Source organism: Pezoporus flaviventris, unplaced genomic scaffold, assembly GCF_033815535.1.
Source record: "Pezoporus flaviventris isolate CSIRO_AGI_PZ_B2104156 unplaced genomic scaffold, CSIRO_AGI_Pfla_v1 ptg000045l, whole genome shotgun sequence".
Classification (NCBI taxonomy): domain Eukaryota; kingdom Metazoa; phylum Chordata; class Aves; order Psittaciformes; family Psittacidae; genus Pezoporus; species Pezoporus flaviventris.
In genome coordinates, this window is record NW_026892593.1 from 6,016,106 (window position 1) to 6,036,791 (window position 20,686).

General features: G+C 38.3%; 1 protein-coding gene across 9 annotated transcripts in view; it reads left to right on the forward strand.

Annotated features, from left to right (window-relative positions):
- Positions 1-20,686, forward strand: part of CACNA2D1 (calcium voltage-gated channel auxiliary subunit alpha2delta 1) — a 387,883-nt gene that overhangs the window by 59,767 nt on the left and 307,430 nt on the right. For all 9 annotated transcript variants that reach the window (XM_061467295.1, XM_061467296.1, XM_061467298.1 and 6 more), the window contains exons 2-3: positions 993-1,074; positions 15,673-15,789. In XM_061467295.1, the coding sequence (XP_061323279.1) occupies positions 993-1,074; positions 15,673-15,789 (199 nt within the window). The remainder of the gene's footprint in view (positions 1-992; positions 1,075-15,672; positions 15,790-20,686) is intronic.

Sequence of the window (20,686 nt, forward strand, 5' to 3'; positions counted from 1 at the left end):
AGACCAGATGTTCTGGCTAGGCAAGAGACACAACCTTCTTCTGAGCATGGACTGCATTAGAATATACTCGTACCATGGTTCCTTTCTTGCTACAAAACGTGACATGGCACAAAAGCATAAAACCTGTATTGGATCCAACCCTTTTCCAAAGAGTCAGGTTTACTGGGCACAGCAGCAAATCACTGCCTGTTCTCTGGTGAAAAACAGTAACCACAAACCTGTGCATTGCCAGAACACCTCTTGCCATCTATGCCGGCTGCTACCTGTGCCTGCCACTCCTTCCTTAAGTGTTTGGAGAGGGGCTATAGGCCAGAAGATTTATTCTGATGTACCAGCCTGTTCCCAGTTGCTGTTTTTCTCTGTACTATCTGTTGGGAGAGGCACGGCAGGTCACTTAGGAAAGGCATTGCTGGGAGTGAGCTGCAAGTCAGGCAGGTTGCCCTGGCAGGCAACATACCAGCTCTGTCCAGTGATCCTTGCTACAGCTAGTAATAGGTACAGTGATATGTTTGATTTACAGCTGGCTTAGTGTGGTGGCCACCACAGAATATTTTACAGAATAATCAGGTCATCAAGGCTGGATAGGGGCTGTATTAAAAAAAAAGAAAGGAGGTAAGTTAGGCTCCATCACATTTGGAAACAGACCTTGGTACTTGTCAACAAGAGGCAGCTACAGTGTAATACTTGATGGTTAAGACAATGTCTGTCCTGCAGAGCACCAGGCAAGCTCCAGCTGATAAGAAGTAAAATAAAGAAAAAAGCGAGGGGCTTAGATTTGAGTGAGCTAAACAGAACATCACCTGGGTGTAGCTTGAATATTTTGATTCATTCCAAGCTTACTCTTTTTTATCAAAGTCAAGTCCTGTCCATTCTGTATTCAATTTTATCAGCATATTCTGATTTTTTACCTTTTTCTTGTGCTGTAATCGTATGCAAGTTCCATTTGCCAGTGATCTGATTGGATGTCTCTCTTTTCTTTTTGGATTCTATAGGATAAAATCATGGGTAGATAAGATGCAAGAAGATCTCGTAACATTAGCACGAACTGCAAGCGGAGTGGACCAACTTGCTGCGGTGAGTAAGAAGATGCCCCTTAGGCTGCAATAACTAGGATGTGAAGTGACTGTTGTGCATCATCTAGGCACTATAATAATTTTATCCCAATGTAGTAAAATGATTTTGGGGAGTCAAATTCTGCAATGTTTACTTAGAGAGAGATGAGTAACGCAGACATCTGTCCATTCACTCTCTTAATGTTGCAGGACTTGCTCATTGCTAATATTTAACCAGCTTACCATTGTTGCTACCCTTCCACCTGAAGCAAGTGCTTTTATGCGATATGTTTGTCAAATACGGTATCCAGGAAGCAACCATTCACTCCAGTGGAAAATTTTGCTCTCTATTAACAAGGGAGACTATTTTTCTGACACATATTTCCTGAAATGAGGCACTTTTTGGTTAAAAGGGATGTAAATGAGAATGAAAACTACTTTTATTCAGCTGTTCAAATTTAAACCAAAGTGTGTTTTAGGGAAGAATTTACAATTCTTCTGTCATTAAAAAAACCTTTTATGCTATATTCCATTCATAGCAGGTAAAAACACACCTGCATGTACATGAGGAACATAGAACATAAGACTGCTGAGGTTTTCTCCTGTAATCTTTTACTGTTTCTCCTCCCCTTCCAGTCTTTTATCTCTGTATTCTTTTCCTGCTATTTTCCAGTCTGTTATTTCCTGCTTATATATCCCAATCTCTTGCCCTTTATTCTTCATTCAGTTTTCATCTCCTTTTTCCCCCACTGCTTAGACCATAAGGGTGAGAGATCACAGCAAGCCTGAGCTTCAGCTGCAGAGGAGGTGTGACATTCTCTAGGAGTGATGTTCTCTGGGTTGGAATACTCCTGTATGTGGATTTAGCTGATAAAATCACTGCAGTGGCCTGCTGGTACTTTTCAGGCTAAAATTCACTAAACACAATGGGATAAAAAGTATATCTTTAAATACATATATTGAATTTTGATCGACAGTCCAGGGGTGATAGGTTATTTCAAAGGGAGATGAGTTGGTATTTCCACTCTAGGAAAACAGTGAGTTAATGTCTCACCCATTTTGCCTGGCATTTCCGTGCAAACACCACACAGTAAAATAGATAATGAAAAGCCAAGAGATTGATGCTGTCACTTTTTTTTTCCCTGAGGAAAATGTTAGTTTATGTAGTTAATGTTCAGCAAATTTACAAGCTGCTAACACAGTCTTAGAATGAGAACTGCTGGGCAAACATAATAATATGTAGTGCTACCAGCATTACTTAAAGTATGCCACAGTGACATTCACAGTAAAAAGAAATCCCATTAGTCTGGGAATACTGTATGTGTGTTTCTTTTTGAAAGCCAGAATTTACAACACACTTAGAAGATACAATGTTATCTTAGAGGGTATCCACACGGTGGTCAATATGTGCTTGTAATCCTAGGATTAAAAGAACGAAAGGGAATGTTTCCATGTAAAATATCACTTTAGATCAAAGCCGTTTATTTGACCTAAATTGTATGATGTCTTTCTCTAGCCACAAGGTTTTAATTAGCTCTCTTGTCTGCAAGGGAGAATGCAAAGCCCTGCAAGGTGTGAGTCATGCAGTCTCTCCCTCTCTCCTCTTGTTTACAGGCTATTGTCACTTCCTCATTTTTAAATTGCATGCCTTCTTTTCTGCTTGCTGCTTATTGGTCTGGTCTCTTCTGAAACAAAATGCAATCTTGGAAAACTGGAGATTACAAGACATTAAAAACAGCATGCTTGCATGCTTGTCACTTTTATTCACAGAACTTTCTTTCAGTTGCTCGAGCTTTAAAAAGACTCAATTATCAGCTTTTTTTCTGACTTACTGCTAATTCAGACTTTTTGGACCAGGTTTGTAGTCTTCATGTTTTTGGAAAACTTAAAAGAAGAAACATATTTGTTTGTTTTCTCTGACCCTTATCCTTCCAAAAGTATAATGATTAATACAAAAAGGAGCAGAGTGGTCCTATTATAAAAGAGTAGACCTGATTGGAACTGGATGATCTTAACGTCCTTTCCAACCCTAACTATTCTATGATTCTGTGATTTTCTGTGAACAGCTGTAATACCCAGATGTGTAGGGTTGGAAAGCTGTACTTTGGTCAGACAGATTTTTGGTAGGAGTAATGTCTTTCCTCTTTCTAGGGAAAATCAATTTTAATTTGGCCAAGTGATGAGGTTAAAGCTCATAGCTAGGACATGCAACAGATTATAACCATTTCACAGCCTGGTCACCCTCTCCCTGGACTCAGGGAAGGAAGTCTGAATCAGTTCTGAGTCAGTGGGACTTGAATTCCAATCTGTGTCTGCTTCATACAATTGAGTCTTCTATGAGGACATCTAAAGTGACCAAGATAGCTATCAAAGTAGAACAATTACTGTGTTGTCAGCTGGAGTGAATTAGTACGCACACTAATTAAGTGCAAGGACACACTGAAGCCGGCTCATGTTAAGTTTCTTGTCAACCAGCACCCCCAAGTCCTTCTCCCCAGGGCTTCTCTGAATCTCTTCCCTGCCCAACCTGTAGCTGTGCCTGGGATTGCTCCAACCCAGGTGTAGGACCTTGCACTTGGCATGGTTAAACTTCATGAGGTTGGCATCAGCCCACCTCACAAGTGTGTCAGGATCCCTCTGGATGGCATTCCTTCCCTCCAGAGTATCAACCGAGCCACATAGCTTGGTGTCATTGGCAAACTTGCTGAGGGCGCACTCAATCCCACTGTCCATGTCAGCGACAAAGATGTTAAACAAGACTGGTCCCAACACTGATCCCTGAGGGACACCACTCGTTACTGGTCTCCAGCTGGACATTGAGCCATTGACCACAACTCTTTGCGTGCGGCCATCCAGCCAGTTCTTTATGCACTGAGTGGTCCATCCATCAAATTGATGTCTCTCCAATTTAGAGACAAGGATGTCGTGTGGGACAGTGTTGAATGCTTTGCACAAGTCCAGGTAGATGACATCAGCTGCTCTACCCCTGTCCATCAGTTCTGTGGCCCCATCATAGAAGGCCACCAAATTGGTCAGGCAGGATTTCCCCTTAGTGAAGCCATGCTGGCTGTCACCAAGCACCTTGTTGTTTTCCCTGTGCCTTAGCATGCCTTCCAGGAGAATCTGCTCTAAGTGTCAACAGACACTTCACACACCTTCTCTCTTATTAGCAATTGTGACAGCAATGTAATGCCTGTAGTAACAAAAATTGAGAAAGAAAGTTTGAATGCCATTAAATTAGGAGTTCCGCATTGAGGCTACACTTATCCAGGGCCTTAATTACTCAAACTAGTATAACTGCAGTAGAAAGAACAGACAAAATGGCTATGTGTAGGAGATGGATAGGCAGGAAAGAGTTGAGGTTTATTATGGTGCACAGAGGAAACATGATCTTTGATTTATAGATGTGCATACAGAGAGAATCCTGATCCAACCAAGAACTGAGCTCAGACTTTCATTTTTTTTCCATTCAGAGCTTTAAATCCAGATCATTCTTCTTCTGATTTGTTGTGGTAAATTGCTACTTTGATGGTATGAATCAACATGAATACTAGTAACATCTAAATGTTATCAGTAAGATCGATTGCATTTAGAGTGTAGTTCTTCCTTGTGTTCTTCAAGCCTAATTTAAGCTATCTGGGAATGGTCTCAAAGGAGTCTTCCAAAAATAGTATTAAAGTTAATTTTTAAATACTGCTTTTTTTTTTGGACATTGTTAGGAGTTTAGGCGAGATCTGGGAGAATGCCAACTTGGATTTAATACCAGTGTAATATCCTCATTACAGTAATGCAAAGATTGCTTCAACAAGGCAGGATGTCAGGATTCAAGATGCCAAAATACTCAGCTGGTTGAAAACTGGGAAGGCTCCACTGGCTTCGCTGGATTACATTGATTTACATTTGCTAAGAAACATGCCTAACAACATTTAATTTGCAATTCAAGCAGGTTAAAAGTACTTTGAAACCACTCCCCCCCCTCCCCCATTTTTATGCAAGAAACAAGAGGCTTGATCTTATTGCTGTTGTAGTTGCCCAGCTGAAAAAGTTACTGTTTGATAATATGATTTAACAGATTTCTTTTTTCCCCTGGAAGAGAAAAGGGAGTGTTTATAAGAAGGTGTTGTATATACAAGAACTTGAGACTTGAAAGCAGGAAAAGAGGATAAATGGGAAAATCTTTGTTAAAGAGATACCACATGTCCAATGTTCTTCTTTAAATGTCTCTCAACAAAGACATGGATTAGTATATGCCCTTTAATTTTATGAGTACCACGGTTTAAAATAAAATCCCCCACAAAACGGTCATGTAATTGTCCTTTCAACTTAAAAAGGTTCATATAGCTTTGCCTGAACTCTCTGTGCAGTCAGGCATTATGAAGATGCTCTGGCATAAATGATATGTGATTTCTATCAAGCAAATAGACTTTTAGAAAAATATAAGGAATAAAAAGCAGCTTAATAGATGTTTAAAATCCATGTAGTAAAATAAATATAGAAGATGTATCTGATCTCACCACCTTCATTTATTCAGTTGCCATTTTGTCTTAGTCAGGGCAAGAAAGTGTACAAAGTTCAAAGTCGCATTCTCTACCTACCGTTACCTCAGCATGCAGAAAAAAACAGGTGAAGAGCTAACTGAACTACAGAGCTAAATAAATATCTAGTCCCATTTTGATGGAAGTATGGTCAGCTTCCATTTTTACATAGACCTTTCATAGCAGAGACCCATGACTATGTTAATTGACAGTTCTTTTAATCTAATAAACTACAGCAACCCTGCTTCTGATTTCCAGCTCCTAAAATGCCTCTAGGGACAGGAGAGAGGAGGGAGGGATCCCTGCCGTACCCAGAAATGAAAACCTCGGAGTAGAAAGCATGCCTTATAGCAATGCTTGTCTGTTCCAAACTGATTGAAGAGACTACTCTTTTACATAAACACTGTATTAAAAACGTGGGTCTGTGTTAAGAGCTTTGACATGACAAACACACTGGAGCTTCACTGTGACTGTTACAGCAAAAAGATGCCATCTTGTACAGTATAACCTTTTCAAGGAATAGCATAATTGAATGAAACAGCAGATAGAGGCAGTTCTAAGGAAATCTAGTCTCTGAATCTGTTTCCTTTCTGATATATTGCTGCAAAAGCAATCCATGCATGATGTCCATAAGGCATGCTGTTATGACAGTCCCAGGAGCTTGCAGACTAACTTGCCCCTTAAATGATATTCATACTGAGGTAAAAACACTGTTTCTTCCTCCAAAATGAGAGATACATTCAGATATTTGATCTGTGGTGATGAGTTCCATTTACAGAATGAATCCACCAGCAACTGTTTGAAGTTTTTTACTTATTTTGTCTCTTGAATGGTGTTTTAAAATAATGAGCTTTTTCTTGCTGAACACCCAGTCGAGGTTCTGCATAAGCACATTTCATCCATTGCTCAGTGTGAGGTCTGTGTGAATGATGCACAGATGGTGTGAGTCTGCTGAAGCACTCAGACTGGCTGCAGATTCCCAGTCCTTGCTTTTAGCTTTTCAGGTCTTGGATCAGTCCCTAGAGTTTAACTGAGGTGAGTGACTTGTAAGAGACACTGGTCTCTTATTTCAGTTGCCCTGGAGCAGGGATGTTCAGGAAAGGTTCCTTCTGCCATAAGGAATTATACACTATGGATAATTTTCTGTTGGACTCATTAGAGGTTTTAGATAGTTAGTGCTATGTTCTAAAGGCTCTACAGATAGAGATATGCTGCTAACTTCTTAGCTGTAGAAGCTGAAACATGCAGCTTGCCTTGTGCTCTTCCTTAACAGTAATGAAGGTCTGTGCAAGGGGAGGGTTCAGTAGCACACTTGAGCATGTACAGTTTGTATCTGCATGAGTCTTCCCCACTATCATAAGTCATCTGAATTTCCTGTTTCCGAAAGCATTTTGGCACACAAGTTACCAGTACACATTTTCATTATTACTATTTTCTATGGTTGGCATATTTACGTGTATCTTTCTTTAAAGTCATAAAGTTAATGGGATAAATTAGCAAAGGCTTTATATAAATTTGGAATTATTTATTACAGAAAATAAGCTGATCCATAGAATTGAATTTTTAATTTATTTTTACCGGCTTTTTATATATATACCTATATCTACTATATTTATCAGCTTGGATTCAGCTTGAATATTATTCAGCTTGAATATGCTTCAGCCAAAGGCAAAGAGTTTTGTACCTCGTGCTATTCTCTCATGAACTACCAGATGGACCTGAGGGATATATGGCCACATTCCAGAATATACTACATACACCCTGGTTAACGCTGAACTAATGGAGAGTTTTGTGATTAAGAAAAAATATAATGAAGAAATGGCTTAAGGTGGCTTTATTTTAATAGTAACAACCCAACTAGGTATATTTGGTTTACACTTTTTTGGAGGTCTTGTCTGTGGACTACATAAATCTGAATTTCATTTGAATGTTCTGATTGATAGAGATTCTGATCAGCTTGTCACTGTTTTGACCCTGAGTTTTAAGACACTTCTGACTTCTGGCCTATGAAATGTTAATATATTCCTGTGCAGTCTCCATCCTTTTTTTCATCCCTGAAAATGGGAAATATAGCTAATACCACAACACTTACAGACACAGCTTGCATGACTGCAAAGCTGTTCAGTGTGTGCCCTGGTTGTACTCTCCTGTGCTCTGAGAAAGGAAAACAAGTACTTAAATGAATCAAATATGAGAATTAAGGAAACTTTTGTGTTCATTCAATAAATTGTGCCACCCAGTGAGGTTCACTATGACTGATCTCAAAAGTCAGAAAAAATTCATATCCTTTCTTTTCTCCTTTTTTCTCTTTTTGTTGTTTTCAATGGAAGAGAAGACTATCCACTTTTTAAAAAACATAAAATACAAATTATTTTTTTTACCTCTCTAAAACAAAATCCTAATTTTTTTTAAATGCCATCAGTAATGTGCAATAAAATAGTTTATCATAAAGTTTGGCCAAATAGGCTGTATATGAAACCAGTGCTCTGAAACACTTGGATTTTTTCTAAGCTTAACTTGATGCTGTTTACACTAGTGTCTGCCTCATCCCTAAGGCAAGGACACTAGTTTGCTGTCTCAGTTGAGTGTGGCGAAGGGAACTAAGGTTGATTACGTTTGAAATGGAACTATGAAGGGTTGGTAAGGAAAACACGGACATTTCAAGTATTCATTGAGAGGTTGGAATCCATTTACCAGAATTTAAATAATGGATGAGGTAGGTTAGACTGGTTAGAAATTCCCAGAATACAGTAGCCATCTTATAATAATGCAGTATTTATAAAGGTATGTGCCATTTGGGGTACGCCACTGCCAGTGATATGTTCTATGTGCAACCAAACACCAAAGCTGCAGGCATTTAAAGCAGAATCCTCCAAACTGAACTCTGTTGAGTTTACACATTCTAACCAATACCGAGATGTCAGGAAAATGAATGAAATCACTTTTAAAAATGAAGAGTGGAAAATATGAAGACATATCTGCAAGTTCTGTTTGTAATCCAAAAGGAAATTAAGAGACTGTCAGACACAGGGAGCCTCACTTATTGTTTGCAGATGCTACCCTCCCTCTGCTCCCTTAGCAATAAACTGGCATATTGAAGAACTCCAGAAAGCGAAATCTGCTCTAAATGACAAAGAATAGGTGGCTGCATTAACAAAGCTTGATAAGTCTCAAGGGAAGGGATGGCCTAATATTACCATAGCTCTAATTGCTGTTTGATGATCTGGATAAACTTGAAGCAGGGCACTGTGTTTGATTCATTTATAACTGTCTATTGGCTTTAACACTAATAAAATCTGTCCTATTGGTGCTTAAGTTGAGATGGTTTTTGTCACAGCTGAGAGCACCAAAACCAACAAAACCTGAACATTATAGCTAATTGGTTTCTAAGTCCTGTGGCTAGTGAAACAACCAAAAAGGCTCTGCTAGTTCCCTGCAATTTAAAATTACCTTTGGGGAGAGTCAGTAGGTGTTAAATTGCATTAAGAGCAGCTGAAGCGGGACAAAATTTCCTATGAATAAGTCAGTTTGAAAAATTACATAAGTGCCCATCTCAAAATATGCCAGAAATGCATAAGAAATGTGAAACTTTTTCTTCTATTGTTCTTCTGTTACAAGAAAGATTCACTTGTACATTCTGTACTCATCATGTGTTGAGATTTTTGGATTCTCATCCACTCTCAGCCAAAAGCCTGAGCTGAAACTGCTCTGTAACCAAGAAATGATGTAGTCTTGTTCAGTACTGTATTGATATCACTATGAAACAAAATTGAATGCTTTAAAATACATTTTTCTTAACCATAGGGGTTTTTTAGATCTGGTTTTGATGTTTGCACCATATCAGAGGTACAAAGCTGATTTCATTTTTTTTGCATGTTTGGATACAAAGTGACAATTACAAAAATCGCTTCTTAATTTTAAAGTCCTCTGGACTACTTTGTTAATTATCACCAGTCAAAAGGGTCTGATGGTTCCACCCTACAAAGTATCCCTGATTATCTGCTTTACTTTGAGTAGTCACCTGAGTGAGCCAATTGTCTCTGGCGCTACTTAACTGAGGTGTAAGTGTTCCCCGCATCGTGCAGAATTCAGCCTGAATCATAGAATCAACTAGGTTGGAAGAGACCCTTAAGAATCAAGTCCAACCGTTACCCCAAGACAGCCAAGTCCACCACTAAACCGTGTCACTGAAGGCCTCATCTGCACAGTTTTTGAACACTCCTAGAAACGGTGATTCCACCACTTCCCTGGGCAGCCTGTTCCAATGTCTGACAACTCTCTCTTTGAAGAAATTTTTCCTGATATCCAATCTAAACCTCCCCTGTCACAGCTTGAGGCCATTACCTCTTGTTTTCTGGGAGAAAAGACCGACCCCCACCTCACTACAGCCTCCTTTCAGGTAGTTGTAGAGAGCAATAAGGTCCCCCTTGAGCCTTCTCTTCTCCAGACTAAACAACCCCAATTCCCTCAGCTGCTCCTCATAAGAGGTCCTTTCACCGGCTTTAGACCCTTCGCCAGCTTTGTTGCCCTTCTCTGGCCCCTCTCCAGCACCTCAATATCTTTCTTGTAGTGGTGGGCCCAGAACTGAACACAGGATTCAAGCTGTGGCCTCACCAGTCCCCAATACAGGGGGATGATAACTGCCTTGGTCCTGCTGGCCACACTATTACTGATACAGGCTGCAATGTCATTGGCCTTTTTTGCTGCCTGGGCCTGAATATGTTACTTGAGAATGAGCTAGCTCTGATAATATTTTTCCTAATGTGCACATTACTACTATGACATGTCATGGTTTTCAACATATCAGCTGCCCCGTCACTTGTCATCCCAGACCTTTACAGCAGTCAGTGATCAAGCGAGTGATTCTGAAAAGCAACAGCTACAGTAAACTATTGGGGTGTTTTTTCCTTTGTGTTGTTGCCATGAATTTCAAGAATGAAGGCATCTGTGAGTTGCGAGGGAGCAGCTGTAATCTATACATTATATGTAATGGAGAGAAAGACATATTTTACATACTCAGACTGAGTTCTTTGAACAGACAGAATGCTGCTTGGGAAGGAGCATTTTTCAATGTTTTCCACAATAGATGGCTTGTGATTCAAAGAAAAGAAATGTCTTGTGAGGAAAGAGAAATCTATGGCATGTATTAGAAATAGAAAGAACTAGTATAATTTTGGAAATAGGATATGGTAGAAAGAATATAAAATTAGGTGCCTCTGGGCAGATTATGTATTTTTCTATGACTACTAAAAATTTGTGTTCAAGGAAAATATCTACAGTAATAAAAAAGTTAACAATGATAATCACTTACATGGATTGAGTGATTATTTCTGTTTTCTGACTTTTCCTGCTCCCAAGTTCTCTTCATCTATTTGGCTGTCTGTCAGATGGCTCCCCTTCTCCCCTTTTCTTACATCAGTGAGATCCAACATCCATCCAAGACGCAGGACTGGAGAAAAGATTTAGCATACATGTGAGGGGTTCATCGAGGAGATAGGCTAGCTATGGCATAGGGTCAAAGTTGATGGAAGCTGTAGGGCTGAAGACAGGCATACATATTCCATAGCCAAGGACCGGACTGAAATGGAGCCTATGGGCAACAGTGCAGGTGAAGGTTCCCAGTGAAGCAGGTTGTGGTCATTGAGACTTATTAATGCCCTGTGGTGGTAGAAAGCAAGAGACTTTTTGGAAGGACCAGGAGAAATTTGCCATGGGAAGCCACAGATCCAAAGCACAGATGATTTATTACTCTCAGGAACTTTTTCTGAGTGTAATAAGGACCATTTAAATAACATTTTACTGTTACAGTGGGCCTCAATCTCCATGGCTACAGTGTAGCAAGAGCCGTATAACAAAGGTGCATCTTTCGTTCTTTCCCAATTTGTACAGAAGTGGTTGATTTTCCCTCATGAGTCTTATATAAAACAAGAGAATGTCTCTTTGTGAGAGATTTATAAATATGTCCTTGAAGACTGAATGGAGAGGGCCATGTTCTGCTGAGGAGCTGTCAGATTTTCTAATCTTCACCACAGTCAACTATTGTCCTTCTTGTGTTGTTTCACCCTAATGCGACTCTATCATATTCTCTCCCCTAACACCTTGCAGTTCATTATACCAGAATACATATTCATCATTGAGAAAGCAATTGTATTACATTCCTGCCTGAATCAAGCAGTACAAGGCTATTGACTTCATAGAAAAACTGAAGTGTTTTTTGTGCTTTGACCTTACAGATTTTACTTAGTCATGTAATGAGGCTTTATTCTGTGAGAAACTCTAGGGTTTTACTGACAACTGGGAGGGCTTTTCGCAAAACAAGTGTGATTAAAGTACTAAAAATTATTTTAGATGTAAAAGCCAACAGAAACTTGTATTCACTCGGTCAAAGCAATTTAATAAAATGTATTAAAATTAACTCTTCTTAACAAGCCACAGAGCTTGCCAAATTGCATTTTGAAAGACGAATGAGCACACCTTTGCTGATAAGACCCTTTGTGTCTGTTTGAGATGAGCTTCTGCTAATTGTGTTTGACTTCTAGGTGGGAGGCTTGGAGAAATAAGAGTGCCAAATCCTGAAGCATTTATCATTTCCCCATGTGGAGTTGTGCTGAAATGCTGCAGTGCTACAGCTGAATGGAAGGGGAGCAGGCAACAACTAAATCATGTACACACCTCTTCAATAAATAGTGAATAATTCTTAAGCTATTCCTTGGTAGTTGAGGCAGGTCTCACGCTCCAGGAATGTAAAGAAGTGTTGAAATTCTGAATTATTTCTGATGTCTTTTGTTTAGGAGCTTGTGGGATAAATCTGTCACCAGCAGTGGAAGCAGGGGAGGTAGGTGCTCTGAGCCCTGCCATGGGGTAAAGCAAGGAGGAGGAGAACAAGAGTCACTAACTCAAATCTAGATGGGATCTTGTGCACAGCAGGACCCACAGTGCCTGTTAGAAAGATCTTAAGTTTTAATAGAACTCCTGTCTCTTGCAGTGGTGATCTCCTTGTTGAATGATTCAGGTTTTTGAACTATTCTGATAAGTTGTGCTGGAGAAGAAAAAATCTAAATGTGTTTTTTTTTTTCTCACAAATACACCCGCTAGGCCATGCTGTGGTAGTCTGCAGCTTTCAAACCATTCAAGCTTGGAGGTATGGGAATAACTTCCTTATAGGAATGGGGTGTGTGAAAAGATTGAGTGTTTTCAGATTGGGGTTTATAGGTTCATATGTTTGCTATAAGAATGGGTTAGATAAGGATGAAAGTGCAAACTTTCTGTTCAGCTTCTCAGTCCCTTACCAGCATTGCTTACTCTCAACTGCTCTGTAGTGAAACATTAAGTCCAATAAATTATTTGTACTGGGTTTCTGGTTGGTGGGGTGGAAAATCACAGTTGTATGGATGCAGTGTGCCATCACCTTAACTTCTGGTGAGGCAGTGAGGTAACAGCATGTTAGAAGTCATATTTAACTAAGTGCTTAAACATTTCTAAGCATCTACAGCACTTGTCCTTATGTAGCTGGTCAGCACAATCTCCAAGTCATCCCTATCACCCATCACTTCAAACCTTCATGAGCACATACTTGACTGTGCCCTTACTGTATATTTTCTGAGCTTGTGGCTTTCTTAATGTTTGTGTATTACTAAACAATTTAATTACAATGAAATGGATTTTTTTCCCTCCAAATTTTAACATGTTTTTTCCTTAGTTAAAACTTTCATAGGAAACAGGTTTATATTGAAATTTTATGCTTTCACCATTGAGTAGCAATTGAAAAGCAACTGCATGAAGAAACAAGAAAAAACATTGAACAAAGGAAAGTAAACATTTTCAGAAATAAAAGAATGCTTTAAAGTTCTTATTAAAACCATTCTTCTTAAAGCATAAACTTAATATAAACTCACTATTTAAAAACTTTTGTGAAAGTTATTTTACATTCTTCTAACCTATTTACAAAATCTTGTGACTATTCTTCTATAAATCTAATAACTTTTGATGCAGGTGCACTTTACACAGTCACAAATGAAGTTTAAAGAATTTGGTACTCGCTTCTCTTCAAAGAATAAGACACAAACACCTTGTAACACCCACATTCCAGTGTCTGTTCCTTCTGTGATCAGGGTGAATATTTGCTCTTGATGGGAGAACCTGAGAGTTTGGTCAGTTTTGAGGCTCCTCTGAAATTTCCATTCTTGATTCAAGAAACCATGGATCTATAAAACTGATTTTTACTCTTGCCCTGCCTGTAGGACTGTAAGGTTTTTCTGGTCACTGCAGTCCTTTATACCAAATTATACTCTAAATTATACTGAAGATAAACATTTTATGGAGTAATTTTGAAAATAAAGCACCTCAAAAATATCCAAACTATAACCTGAGTAGTGGTTTTCTGCTCATGATGCACTGATTTTTTAAAAGTAATTGCTACTATATAAAAAAGTAAAGCTTATTCCAATTACTCAGTTACTGATGGGAAGGAAAGATGGTACTTCTGAAGGAAAAAAACCCAAACCCCAGCATCATCGTTGTGAAATTCAAAAGTGCTGAAAACCGATGACAGCATATGAGATGTGCCCAATAAAAATTTGCAGCTATGACTGTAGTTGTCAGAAATTTGACTGTGATAAATACCCATCAGCTACAAGCACTGGAAGCACATTTTGGTGAGTTTCTTTAAGGTCTCCACAGTTTTAACCCAAGAAACCTGGCAATGCTGGTAGACTCTGTCTGGTCTGTAGTTTTTTGGTCTTGTGTTGGATGGCAGCCAGTGTATTAGTGCTGGACCCGTTCCTGCTTGTGCCTGGAATTACTCCCCAGGAGATAGCATGGCCCCCATCAGGCAGCGTTGCGAAGGGGCAAAGTACTTGAGTAAACTCAGGCCATCTGTTGGTTGCATCGGCTAGTTTTCCCCATTTGCCTATCAAGCCATAAGGTTTTTTTCTTTCCCTGCCCCCTCCCCCAAAAATGTGTTTTTGCTTTATCCAGTTCTAGTGATAGGCAAATGGGTTTCTTACTACTTTTTTCTTCTTTACCTCTTGTGGTTGAGTGCATTTCATTGTAGTGGCTTTGTTTAACAAATCAGATTATCTCCTTTATATATGTGTTCCACTTTGGAAACAGTTAATCTTCTCTTACCAGACATAACCTTTACTCATGATAGAGGAGTAACATGATTATAGTTCTTTCCCCCTTCTTTCACCCCATCTTTTCCCCTCCTTTGACTTCCCTATTTCCCCTTTTTAATTCTTTTGCCTTTTTATCTCCTTTCTTGGTTTTGTCCTTTGCTTCTTCTTCACTATCATATGAAACAATAAATAAGGAACCAAACTCGTTACATTAGGATAACTTAAGTGATTCACTTCAAACTTTTTTTTTTGTTGTTCAGCATTCAAGGAAGAATTCAATCCAGCAGTAACTATTTGATTTCAACTTCAGTCATTTCAAAGGATCTCCATTTTACTCTTCTCTCAGCATGATATGGGAATCAGAATCCTTGAGCATTTAGCAGCTGAACTATCCATTGCTAGACACAGTCAGTTTTGAAGATGTAATAAATGATTTTTAGTGGCACCTCTTACCTCTCAGACAAAAAGGTGAAGTATTTCTTTAATCCAAGGCGCCTTTCTGAAGCTCTGTAGTAAGAACAGAGGGCATGGAGACCGCATAGCAGCCTTCCAGTATCTCAGGGGGCCTATAGGGATGCTGGGGAAGGACTCTTCATTAGAGACTGTAGTGATAGGACAAGGGGTAACAGGTTAAAACTTAAACAGGGGAAGTTTAGATTGGATATAAGGAGGAAATTCTTTCCTGTTAGGGTGGTGAGGCACTGGAATAGGTTTCCCAGGGAGGTTGTGAATACTCCGTCCCTGGCAGTGTTCAAGACCAGGTTGGATGAGGCCTTGGGTGACATGGTTTAGTGTGAGGTGTCCCTGCCCATGGCAGGGGGGTTGGAACTTGATGATCTTAAGGTCATTTCCAACCCTAACTGTTCTATGATTCTATGACATCATGATGCCTGTCCTGTCAAGTCACTTTGCTGATTTTGAATGTCTGTTGCCATTTTGATTTATTTCCATTTTTACCTCTTCTTGCAGATTTATCTGAAAAACAGAGATTTGTATACTGTGGAAGCCAACAACCCTCGTCAGCTCGTGGAACTTGCAGCCAGAGACATTGAAAAGCTTCTGAGTAACAGATCTAAAGCCTTGGTGGTGAGTACTAATGGACTGAATTTTCTATTTAGCATTTTAAAAAATCATTATTTATTATTGAAACATGAGTTTATTGTTATTTTTGCTGCCTATACACTTACGGGCAATGTCAGCCTGATGTGTATAGGATATGACATGTAGAAAGATAGCTTGTGACTTCATGGTAGAAAATGAACTCATTAGTTCATTGGCATAGGGCAGATGCTCATAATATTGATGGCAGATTAGGAACCATGTCCAAGTAACAAATCAAGTTATAAATAGATTGGAAAATATTCCTCTAAGTGATGCACATTAATGTTTATGACTTGAAGATCACTGTACTCTACAGCCAGCAGTGATGCTGAGGAAACAAGAAGTAGAGCTTTTTTAAATGTGATGTAAAAATAATGGTATCTTTGAAGTCATGATTGTTCATTTTGGTACTATTCTATATAGTGTGTATGTACACTAACTATATCTGTTGATATTTGGTCTGTCTTATTCAGTCTTTCCTGATGGCAGCAAGTTATCCTTCTCCTTCAACAAATGTAATCATATGTGAATCAGATTAATTTCCATACCCATTCTATCTCTGATTTGCTAATTTAATCTGTATTTCAATCATGTTTCATACCAGCAAATTTAATCTTGAACTATTAGTGCGAAGACCGTGCTGCATTGTAATCTCACAATTCTTCATGCTTTAAATAAGAAGTAGCTATTTCTTAAAAGTGCTTTTGCCAGCAGTCCCTTTCTCTTCTATCCTGTAAGACACCAAACCTGGGTAATTGCTTTTATGATTCCTAGTCACATCACTCTGACTCGTATAAGAGTTTAGAGTGCTTTCCAAAAGATGCTGAACAAATGTGCATGGGGGGGATCTGGATGAATTCATAAACATGCTTTTTACAGACTAGAACTACTAGACATAGGTTTAAAGGATGGGACATCAAACTGGGATTTTCTGAGCAATTACATATCCACATAGACTTGCAGATGAGTTTGGACGTGTCTTTTAAAGTTAAAGAGAGAAGAAAGAGGGATTAATTCACCTAACTGTAGACGTCTACTCAGCTGGTAGTCCTAAGCTCCTTTTTTGTTCAGTGGAATGAAACAGGCACTTCTCAGTCAGGATTGACCTGACAAGCTCTGAATAAGACTTTAAAATGGGATGAACTCCAGCCCAGAAGTACTTACTTCTTGCTTCGTCTTTCAGAGGAGCCTCAATGTAAATGTCTATATTGTAGATGTATAAAGTTGGAGATGAGTCCCACCCAAGCAGTCTTCTTACCAGTACAGTTTTATGCAGCTGAAGAAATAGTCTGAGAGTGAAACTGCTGCTTGCAAGCTGTCTTCAGGACTAGCCTTTGTGTAGGCAATGGGATTTTGTTTTGTCTGTTATCCCTGAATAGGTACCACAGGATGTACCCATTTTTCTGCCTTACTATTCTTAAGAGGAGTTCACTTTTTTAGTTCCCATAGCTTCCCTAACATGCAGTGTACATCAGGGTTATCTGGGCCAAAGCTTCTGTGCTTCACTCAAGTGCAAAATAGATATGCTTTTTTGTTTGTTTTCCTGTTTTAATGCAATGGGCATCTGTTTTTGTAGCACTCTGTGGACTTGGTATTATTATTGCAAAATATTATAAGTCATTTGCAGAGCTTTGTGAATGTACCAGTTTTTCCACTATTTTCACATCAAGCCATTTAAGTGTGATGTTTTTAAATTACCACAGCCAAACTTTATACTTTCTTGTGACTCAAAATTAATGTAAGGGTTTTGTGTGTGCCTGTGGTGGTTTGATCTTAAAACTGCAAGAAAATTATCTTATGCTTTAGAAGAGATTCCAGAACAGTTTTTCTGTCAGTGTGGAAGAAGAGTCCCTGCCTCACTTCAGGAAAGCCCACAGTCTCTTCTTGAGAACAGTAATACGATTCAGTTCCCTGGTGTAAAAGAAGATTCAGTTAGAGGAAGGATGTTCCATAAGTCCAGTTGCTCCTAATGGCTCAGATATTTATACTGGCTTTTCTATTTGTAGTTATCCTGGATTTATATCAGAGCTTTCAGTGACTTCTGATTTTAAACCTTCCTCTGGATTATTTTTATACACAGTAGACATTCACTTATTATGTCCTGCATCTGAACTGTTACTTTCTTCTAGAAGAATTTCTTCACCTTCCATATGTATTTCTCTTTCTTCTGTTTTTTAAGGACTATCCTTATGCTGGCATTTTGTAAATTTTATGTAGTGAAGCTGAATTATTTATCTAAAGTTTAAGTCTTCTTAAATCTGCTAGGTCACATTTTCTTTGAAATTAGGAGTGGAGTTGAATGGAACTGCTACTAATGATTACACAAAGGATTTTACTGTTGGGGCTAATATGACTCAAAGTGTTAATTAAAACCTGAATCCTGAAAAGAATATGATGCAAGAGGATGATACATCCTCCAGTGATGCCACGAGGAAGGTGCCTGTGAATGGCATCAACAGTGTCATTGTTCAGAGACTAGCATACCCAAGGCATGCCATGATTTTCTGTAGGCTTGCTTCACAAACAATCTTTGGGCAAGGTTATGGTAAGCAAATATTAGTGATGACTTTTGTAATAATAAGCTGTTTTCCCTTGAGCTGCAAGAGCACCTTTGAAAGAGAAATAACTCTTGCATTCCAGATTATTTGTGTTTTCAGGCAACTTTGTGCTATAAAACTCTCTAGCTGTGACTTAAAGGTAAAAATAATTAATGGAAACATGGAAAAGTGTTGTGGTTTCATTTCTAGTTTATATGAGAAAAGATTATAGCAAAAATCTGGACAAAGATGACTTATCTTGCTCTAAAGAAAAAAGTGTTTTTATTTTTGTCATGTGTATGAATTTATGTTTGGGAGAATCTTAAAAAAGGTGGTTGAAATAGGTACCTGCCTGGGGAAGGAGAAAAGGGAAAGGCATAATCTGAACTTTCCTAGATAGCTATTACTTGAAAATGTTAGCAAGAGGAGAAAAAATTAGGACAAAAAAAAAAAAGGAGAATTTTCCAACAAAGCATAATGGAGGAAGAGAGTGCTATGAGTAGTAAGGAGGAAGACAGGCAACAGCCTTATAGTTAAGGATGTCAAAGACTATCTTGCAGTACAGCCTATTGGTCAAATAGTAAACATTTCTTTAGTGGTTTACTGTTGTTTAGCATTACCTATCTGCCTGGCCTAACCCTACGGAACACACACTATTTTGATATTATGGAATTTCCATATGCATATGGTATGCATGTTGTCCTTTGATTTGATGATCCTTATGGGCCCCTTCCAACTTGAGATATTCTATGATTCTATGGTATTATAAGCAAGTTAATACTCTGTCTCTGTGTATCTATCTTGTTAAAAGGTAGGGCACATACTAGCTGTGCTACCATTGCAACCTGCATTTCCAAGTGTGTTAATGGAAAACGGGTGGAGATTTCATTGAAAATATATCTTGCAATAACTACAGGCAAAACTCACAAAGATTCTTGGATATTTTTCATGTACACAATCTTTCCAAGGATACCAACAAATAGTATGCCTAGCCCATTAAGCAGTCTTGCAGCTAAATTGTTCATTTTCACTAGAGTTAACCCTCTATTTTAAAATCCCTATCCCATTCATCAGTGCAATAGTTTTCTGGGGTTATGTAGATCATGCTAATAGATCATAATCTTTCAGTTCAGAGGGAAACTAAAGAATTAACCCACACATACTTTTCTTTATACAAAAGACAAGAATACTTGTATCTGGGGGTTACTAATATTATTTCATGAGTATCATTAGAAATACTAAATAGAGTACCTAACCTTCCAATATATTTATAAAATATGGTTTGAGGAGTTAAAATATTTTCTCACTGACTATATAAAAATAAATCCTTTTAAACATATTAATATGTGAGATGGACTCATATTTTATTACGCATGTAAAATATTAAGGTTAAGTTTTGCACAGATCATAATTTTTGTTGCCACACTATAAAATTTAAAATTGTGAATTCTGTTTTTAGAAAGGCATATTTTAAAAATTCTGTGCTTTACAAAGTGCTCTTCTGGGATTTTGTTTTCTGTTCATGCACTGTGTTGTGAGGTAAATGAAATATGACATCTGAAAGTAATATTCAATCCAGTGCTGCCCACCAAATCTAAGGTGCAGCTTCACTCTTGCGTGATCTTGGGGGTGCAGCCCTTGGCTTTCCTCTACCCATCTGAGCAGCCCATTATTCATTAAGTATAGGGGAAAATCCTGAATCTTCTACGGCAGGAAAATCTACAGTTTTAACTTCTTGCTAATTACTGCTGGTATATTTGAATTGAAGAGAGTAAGCAGGTGTGGATCTCTTAGGTAACAGAGAATTAAAATTAAGAGAAAAAAATGATGAATAAACACCTACTAACAGTCTTTGCAAACACATCCAGCAGAAAATTTTGGAAACAGGATTAAAACATCATATTTCTTGCTCAGATAAGATTCCTTTCTGCATTTGTAACTTACTTAACTGTTGGCAACATGTTTGTGTAGTACTTTGAGATGAATCCTACTTGTCCTTATATTCGAAATTAAGATGTATACATATTCCTCTGCAAATCTTCTTTTCCACTGTGAAATAACTCTTTCTGGAAAGCCTCAGTTTCAGTATCTTCTTGTCAACACTATGGTGTATGCTCACAGTACATTTATTAATAAACACTTCTTCCATTACTGCCCATATTCTAATGCAACAGAATAATCATTTGTGTAAAGCAAAGTCTACTAAATTACATTTCACTAGAGAATGAGAGGCATTCATATCTACACTGACAAATTCCTGCTTAATATTGCTTTATTTTGCTGTGGGATCATTTGTTTTCTCTTTTATCTATTAAACTCTTATGTTAAGGTCTTTCAATGGAAGG